We start from the raw sequence: 8,699 nt of genomic DNA, 5'->3' as shown, positions 1-8,699 counted from the left end.
TCAGATAGAGTTTTAAATTCGAGTCCCTTTCAAAGCCAAGGATACAGTGAGATATAAGGTTTTTTACTCAGACTCGCAAATCTAATAAGAGAGATGACTCAGCTAACATAAAGGAGTAAGAGCCCACCAAAGACGCTAGAAACAGTAAATTCTTTTCTTTTAGCATATAAGCTCTGATTTTTTTAGTGCTTAAAGGTTCCTTATTCAATGAGGTGGTTGTGACTTCTGTATTTACATTGTACTGCATAGACACCAGCAAATCAAATACAAGCAAAGAAAATTCTGTTTGCAAAAAAAATAATTTTGTTCCCAACTCTTTGCAAATTAATATTGCATGTGCATTCATTTAACTATTTTATTTCCTCAAAAATAAACTGACAAGGGCTAGGCTGAGTTTTCAAAACTTACAACCCACTCAGACTCTTGTAAACATTTTATAATCTTTTGCAAAACATCTATTATAAATTATTGTAAACAGTGATTTCCTGTAAGAAATGGATACAAGTGAACTATGTTCCCCTTTCTTTACCCAACCTGCCCAGTCACTTGGTGAGGTCTGTCTGCACAGCTCTAATTATGAGAAGTCATGTGCCGGGATAAATGATGGCGCTCTCGGAAGTACTCATGACAAACGGGACATGTTAGCTTCTCCTCTCGTCTCCTCTTGCACTGGGATTCAGCTGAGGAGTATTCTTTTTTGTGATGTGACCGCATGTGGAAGACTAAATCAGATGTCATGCGAAAGGACAGGTTGCATTTGGCACACCAGTTCTGGGCAGCCACTCCAAAGGATGTGAAGGTGGGGGGGAGAAGAGTCAAGGAAGAGGAGGAGGAGGAAGAAGTAGTGGTGGTTGTGTTTCGTAACTGTCCTGCTTGTTTGGGCCACGTTTCTGAGGTATATGGGAAAACATTGCTCTGAGTGATGCTTGTCTGCAGCATCTGAGCATTACACAAATCACTGACAAAGAACTTGGAATTGAGAAGAGTGCTGCAGCACATGATGTCTGCGGTGGCAATGAAGCCAGACAGCTCCCCCAGGCTCTTTGGTGACTCACTCATGGGATGAGAAGAATTTATTGCAGCTCTTTCTGTTAGACACTTACTGGGTTTGCTGAAAGCACTCTTCTGTTCTCCTCGGGCTCTGGTGGGCCACACAAAGGAGAATGCACTACCGGAGGAGTTCAGCAACACTTCCTTTGATACCTGCTCTTTACCAAGTGGGACCGTGCCATCCTCCTGTTCTGACTGCTTTGGTCTCTCATTCCTCAGCTTCTCCTTCATCCTCCTGACCTCAGTGAAAGCGCTCTGCTTCTGCTCTAAAGCGTCCTTCCTAGCTGACTGCCTCCCTGAACTAAGCTTCCAGAAAGAACCAGCCATTGCATACTCTCCCCCAACCTCTTCCTTGCCCCCACAGTTACGTTCCTCACTCAGATTATTGGTTTTCTCCAACAACACTGTTTTCCTGCTCTTGTTGTTCTCAGCCTCTTCGGATGTTGCTCTCTTTTCTCCTGTGAGACCATGGGTATCATCTTTACAAGCTGCCATTTTGACCTCTAGGTCCCTTGCCAGGCTGTGGAAATTCGTGGTCTGCTCAGGTAAATTGCTCTTTTCAGTCTTAGGGTTCTGGAAGCTTCTCCATAGCAGGGTGCTCTTCTCTGGGATACATAAGAAGCGGACATGGGAGAGATAGGAATGCTCACATTTAAAGACTCGGTTGCATTCTTGGCATCTCAACTCTGCAGAAACAGACAACAGATGATCAGTTTTGCAAAGTCAGGATCATGGATGGATGCAGATTCTGACTGTCATTGACACAAATGAAAAAAACAGAAACATCTCCTGTGTCATACAAGATTACACATAGTAAAGCTAATGCCAGTGCAGGATCAGGCCCCTTGCTGCTATGGAAAATGGTTCACTCATATTTGCCTCCATGTGCTACTTGCAGAAGTGCTTACATTTAGACCCTCAAGCCAAGTTTGTACTATGTAAAGTACACAACGGTCTAGATAAAACCATATGGACTTTATGATAGTTTGAAGTCTGAATCCAGACTTGGGTCTGCCTTTCCTAAGTAGGTAAGTCACTGGCTTTAACACAGGCTGAATGTTAAATTCTATATACCCAAGTAATAATGTGTTTTAGACCCGGACTCAAAGACTTTGACGTGAGCCTCTATGTTCTGCGTAGGATACTCTGGAGGTTTAATAGCTTTCACAAATCATCTGACAATAATGCCTGAAGCCCTTAGTCATGCTCATTTGGCAAACTGCTACATGCCTCAAGGCACAGATGCCTGTGGCACAGAAAACAATGTTCAAAGTGAAACAATGCCAGTGATGGGCAGGAGGAATGGGGAACACGCATTGGCATGACACTGTTTCCTTCTGGCCTTGGGGTGTACTGCATCTCTGGTTCACTGGGATGACTGATTGATTGCCCATGAACAGATGGTACATAATTCAGTGACCAAGACATGTATTGCACATCTTAACCTTTGTAAACAGTATCCATGCTACATTATTTCACAACACACAGAATTTTTTAAATGCAAATAATGCCAGACAGCACCTGAGGCCTGGCATACGTAGGAAAATTCATCTGTTGGTTGGGTAGAACTACAGACCCCAATTTGCAGGCTCAGCACAGCTTAGATCACTTCCCAGGCTACAGAAACCGAACTTTTTGTAAGAAAATAAGGCCCCTGATTTGGGTGGAACATTTTACCTGCTAGTTCAAAGTCTTGAGCCTAGACACAGTGTTTCTTGTGTAGATAACACTCTTGCTCTGGTAAATTCAAAGGGCTGACAGTGTGTGTCTACACAGTAGCTAACAGATATACTGAAATCAGTTAAAATTATTTAGTGGGTTCCTGCTATGAATGTATCTATATTAATTTAATAATAAGTTACAGGCAAGTACATTACCATATAAATTTAACAACTCACACCTTTACCAACCTACACCTTTACTAACCAACCTATATAAAGCTGTGTTTAAATCAACCAAACAGAATGTAGAAAGGATTTATTTCCAGTCTAACTAGATCAGAGTTTGGAGCAAACGACAGCTGGAATCAACCTTGGCATGGACCTGACAGTGATTTGCTTGGTCTCTCCATAATCTAGATTGTTTTTTTCAGCAATTGCCAAGTCAATTTCTTTTAGAGCAATAAATTCCTAGCAGCATCTCAGAATTAAAATCATGCCCTTTTCTTCATTCCCACTGTGTCACATGCTAAATAGGCAGACTGTGCTGTATGCTGTACGCTGTACTGTTTGGGTTGTAATGCATTTTTATAGCCCTGCTCATTTACAAGATTAAAGCTGAACACTAACTGATACCTGATTCCTCAATGAGCTAAAAAAATTGTATTTCCAATTGATATTTTAGGCTTTTAGGATTCCAAGGTAGTCAGGTGCATAGATGTCCATTGCACAGCTCAAAAATGCCAGCATTAATCCCTAGTGCAACATCTTCTGCTGGAAAGTAACAATGAAAATGGCATTGAGAACTGCAAATTTGTTCTTGCTCTATGCCTCCAGCTTAATCCCCAAAGTAGAAGGTCTTTTCTCTTAGCTGACCAGCTAAGGATTTATACAGGTTTTATTTTCTGTATTACAAGATAACCACACACTAAAGAAGTTGCAGACTCACTTCAGTTCTCAGTGATCCCTGCAGTCAACAATTTGATACTTACCATTCTGGGGACTCTGAGCTTTTATTTCATTGAAACCTAAGGTGCTGGAAAGCTCCTCATCATACCAGACAAGCAGCTCCTCATTTTTGCTGATTTTCCTGGTAGAGCGGTAATATAACTGACTGTTTTCTAAGTAAGCTTCCAAGTTCTGCTCCTTGCTATTGGCAGCTGCTTGTACAAGTCTCATCCAAGGCAGTCCTGTGGGACTGTGCACAGACGTAACATCTACCTGTGAGACAGGACACACAAAATGGAAGTTTCAGGTCTTGGGATCTGACCTTTCCCCAATTTCTATCAAACTCAAGAACAAAGCCTGTTTTCTGCCTCACGCATAGCCAGTATGCCAAAGCTGTGAGCCTAATTCATGTACCAGCGTGACCAAATCCAAAGTCATCATGGGGAGAATGCTTCCCTAGTGTGAGTGCTGAGAGCTCCGAGAATACAGCTGCATGGGAGAGAGAAGGAGACACTGATGCTCACATGTAACCTCTCGTGGCAATGCCAGGGCTGGTACATTGGCCAGTCTCCAGCCCACTCATGGCAAGGATGCTGTCCTCTGATGAAGGTTGTCCCATAGGACTGTGTCAGGTGGGGATCACAGAGGTACAGAAGGTGTGTAAGTAGGGGTCTCAATCCCATGGCAAAATGGGATATGAGTCAGGAGAGATGCGAGTGCTGTGGTCTGGGGGGTGTGAGATGTGCAGACCCTGATCAGTGCACGGTGAGCCCAGAAATGAACACACACTCTGGGCAGTTGCATGTGGAGTTTTTCACTGACATAAGAGGATATGGATCAGAAGATGTAAGAATAATCTTGGTTATTTGATCCAACACCCCAAGGAGACAACATCTGCATATATAACTGTTTGGCTAATTTACATGAAAATTAGATTTAATAAATACAACTGAGCACCACTTATGTGATCCCTTTCCTTTTTCAGAAATAAAATTATATATTCCTATTTCTGCCTTTGATAAATCAATTAAATTCATTTCAAGGTATCTAAACAGATAAAAACTCATCAGACGATTAATATTTTTCATTAAATTATCTCTGAGAGTAGCAAGGGGTTGATTTACTTTCAGTATGTGTGCATTCAGAAATACCAAACAGATTAAGTTAAAAAATGTTGCTCAGGTTGCAAGGTCAAGCACTCAGAAGTTAAAAAAATAATATTAAGTCTACTGCTCAAATTAAATTTCCCTTCTGTGTGTATATTACAGCATAGTCCTCAGTCACATATACTCCTTTCTCCACAGGACTCCTGAGTCATTTAGTCACAGGTTGACTATGCTCTGGAAATAATATAACTATAAAACATTTGGCTTTGTCTTCCTCATTCACTGTGTGGCTCCCATCTTAGTTACTTTATTGCATTTGCTCTGAATAGGGAATGATTTATTTCTTTACAGGTTTTCCCTTGGTGTTTACCACAGCAGATCTATGTCCTCTGCAGTATTTGAAAGATGGGGAAGATTTTCATAGCTCAGAGGCTGAAACACAGGGTGATCAAGGGCAACATTTACACGCATAAAAAGCCTCAACTAATTTTTGAAGCAGTAAGTCATTGTTTAGAAAGGAAGAAGTTTGGAAATGAAAAATGTCTAATGACAAGTATGATCTAAATTTCACCCCAAGCAATGTATAGCTCTTTGTTTTCCACTAATTGCAGGGCAGCCATTCATTGGTGTTTTGTATCAGAAACAGTATTTTTGCTATTTCTTTCTCTGTTTTTAACTCTCTCTGACTGTTACCTACCATGAAAAGTATTGCCACATTAGAAGCTTGAATACAAGAATGAAACATAAAGGGACCATTAGGATAAAAGTTAATTAGTATAAGGGAGAAAATAAATTAGCATGCCCTGTAACTGGTTCTCTCTAAACGCCATGGTAATTAACAATGTTTGAGAAATACAAAAGTCTGACAGCGACGCAAGCACACCCACCCACACACAGTGGTTGTGACTAATAGCTATGACAGAGGCTGTCATTTATTAGTTTCTGTGTTTCAGAAATACCAAGCATCCACCCGGCGCTCTAAGCAAAGTCAAAGGGAACACAGCTCCTCCAGGAACCAGGCCTCCCGGGAAAGAGCTGAGAGGACTTAAAGAAGGTGGGGAGAAGTAAAGGACAGAATATAAGACCCAGGTGCTGTAAACTAGAAGCATGCACCAGCTTTAGTTTTCCCATGTGTTTAGAGACACTACAAACCCTGCAAGTCCACCCTCTTCTGGAGACGACAGTCCCTCATATGAATCCTTTGCACACATATGTGAGATAAAGGCTTCACAGCCCAATCACAGCTGGGTCATGGAGGCAATTTGACTTCCTTGATAGAGGCTGGAGGAGAATGAAGAGACTAAGACTCTTCCTTGGAACTCAGTCAAACCCACAAGAAGCTGTAAGGGGCAGAGGAACTCAGTAGGACAGACAGCTTTGTAAGGGGCCGGTTTGCTTTCCTGGGGTAAATGACTGGCTGGAAAGAACCAACTGTGCCAATGGTTGCCAAGGCATTTTCTTAGCCCAAGTGTACAAATTGGCCCAAGGAGTTCAAGTTAGGGTCTCCAAGAGGATGAGAGAAAAAACACAGAGCTCCCTTTTGGTCTCAACATAAAAGCCCAAGATGAGAAAACCCTTGTTAGAAATAATATTCCCCAAAGTCTTGCAGGAGTGCTACCGAACTACGACGGACATGAACCTCAGCTGCAAAGAATCCACCTTGCCAAATTATTCCTGTGTGTAATATGTTTGTACCATAGTCAGCATATCAAAACCCATTTCTTGTTTTGCACCTCAGTGCCATGATAACAACATAGTATCATGATTGAATTGTTAATTAATTGCCTACACACAGAGTTAGGAGCTTAACAATAGTTCCTGATTTCTGGAAGGTTTACTTTTAATTATGAGTAGCTAATAGGATATAGGACCACCGATTGCATCTGAAACAGCTACTTGCACAGAATTTGATGTATTTATTGCCAAAAGACAAAGATCTGAGCCAACTTAGACATACAATTTCATGGCTGCATAACAATTACTTAGCTCAAATTTAGAAAAACATTAAAGCCATCCCTCTGGAGGGCTCTTCCAATGTAGAAACCTTTTGAGGCTCTTTCTTGAGCCTACAGTCATTCCAAAACTCCCAGGAGAAATACAGAAATATTCCATAAATAAAGCCTTCTTTCAGGAGAGATCTTTCTCCAAAGAGCTTATAGTTCTCCTGGAGTACTGATAACACTGTCCAAGCAAGCAAACTTGTGCCAGAGACTCAAACAAATAGTCAGAAAAACCCTGAAGCCTCTTCTGCTCTTTCTTAATTCGTTTAAAACAAAAGTGTCAAACAGGTATCTCCCAACAGCTGCATTTTCCATATTACACATACTCACGGGAATTTCTCTCCTCCAGAGCACAGAAATCTTAGGAGAACGTGGATGTCTCCCAGATCCATCCATGCTATAGTGTGTGGGAAATTTGCTTGCCTCACGTTGTAAAACACTACCTCCTTGTCTTCCTCTAGACGAATGGTAACTGAAATGCACTCCAAGACCCAGAAAGCCAAGGTAAGAGGCCAGCATGAGAAATACGCATTGTCCAAATGAAAATGTTATGATAAACAGTGGCTAGGAAACAAAAAATTGGGAACTAGAGCTGGAGAGTTAACACTCCATCACAGTCCTGGGGTTTCTGACTTTCTCTACATGACAACTCCTTTTGTTTCACAGATATATCTCTGTTGCTTCTACAGTGTTTGAAAAGTGCAGCTGTAACAGACAGACATATCTAAGGTAACTTTAGGAGGTCCATGTACTAATAGCAATAAGTTGTGGCTGCCTGAAGATTGTGTGGACTTGTTGCCTGACTGATATCTTCTACGGTTCATACACCCTGTGCTGAGATCATTGCCATTGTGATTTTACTTTATGGATAACTGAGCAAACTGGGTTAAAGCTTACTCAGAGTCATCAATAAATGCTGTGAACGGTACCACCTTCATGAATCAGTGCAATGCCACAGTCGTCCCTCTCTGCTCTCACAGGGCTGTCACACCTAGCTTTGTAAGTATGAAACCTGAGTTTTTAAACTATTCGTCCCTCTTTCCTCCTATTCCCAGTCACTGCTGAAGCAGGGCATCAATCATCAGCATAGAAGTGGGACTTTGTAGTCTTCCTGCAAAGGAAACAGTTTTCACCAAGGTCCCTCCAGTCTACAGCTCATAAATCAGCAAATGCACTGGCTACTTCTGCCCTTTGAAGGAGCTGTTAGTTGTGCTGAACAAAACAAAAATCTACCCCTTGGCAAAGTTACCTTCTCAGGGATTGTGCAACCCTTTTTGATATGAGTAACATTAAGTGCTGCTTTCTCCTACCTTAAATACATAGTGGATGTTCCGTCTATCAGAACACTTGAGAGCAATAAAAGCTACAGTGTCCAGCAGGGTGTTCTGGAGTGTGCATGGTCCAAAAACAACTTCTTCAGGAATGTCTTGTGTGGTGTGAACAGTAGCCAGTATGTCCGGAAAATGGTGATGCAGAAGTTTGTTGTCACTTGTCCAAAGGAATTTAGGCAAAGATGTAAGTTCCATCATAAACCTGTAAAATAAACAAGAAATCTCATTGGGAATGGAGGTGGAAATGGAAGGGGGCTTCACTACTTACAATATGAAGAATTCCAGGAGCTATAGGTGAATTGTAAGAGCATGCCAAGATATTGTTGGTTACAGAGTTTACAGCTTTATTAACATCCAATTCAGAAAGAGAAAAATGAGTTTGCACTGAATCAAAAACTTAGGTTTGTCAACCAGTCAGTTACTCTTTCCTGGAATAGGCAAACACTCCAGGAATTCAGCTTCTGCTGCACTGCTGCTCTCTACAGCCAGGAATAAGAAGCTTTGGGAACAATTAGCAAAATTTGCAGTCAGTGGAACTCAACATATTCTCGTTCAGCATATTCTCAGATATCCTTCTTATTTGTTATTGGTAGTTTGTAGAAGTGT

General features: G+C 41.5%; 1 protein-coding gene across 1 annotated transcript; it reads right to left on the bottom strand.

Annotated features, from left to right (window-relative positions):
- Positions 1-570: 570 nt before the first annotated feature.
- ZNF488 (zinc finger protein 488) lies at positions 571-8,291 on the bottom strand. The gene is made up of 3 exons (XM_068397588.1): positions 8,073-8,291; positions 3,701-3,929; positions 571-1,736 (listed from the first exon to the last, which is right to left on the bottom strand). Exons 1-3 carry the CDS (start codon positions 8,289-8,291, stop codon positions 571-573), a joined length of 1,614 nt encoding a protein of 537 aa, XP_068253689.1.
- Positions 8,292-8,699: the final 408 nt, after the last annotated feature.

The sequence above is a fragment of the Nyctibius grandis genome, chromosome 4, assembly GCF_013368605.1.
Source record: "Nyctibius grandis isolate bNycGra1 chromosome 4, bNycGra1.pri, whole genome shotgun sequence".
NCBI lineage: Eukaryota > Metazoa > Chordata > Aves > Nyctibiiformes > Nyctibiidae > Nyctibius > Nyctibius grandis.
The sequence above is the reverse complement of the archived record's forward strand: the minus strand, read 5'-3'. Positions and strand labels throughout refer to the sequence as shown.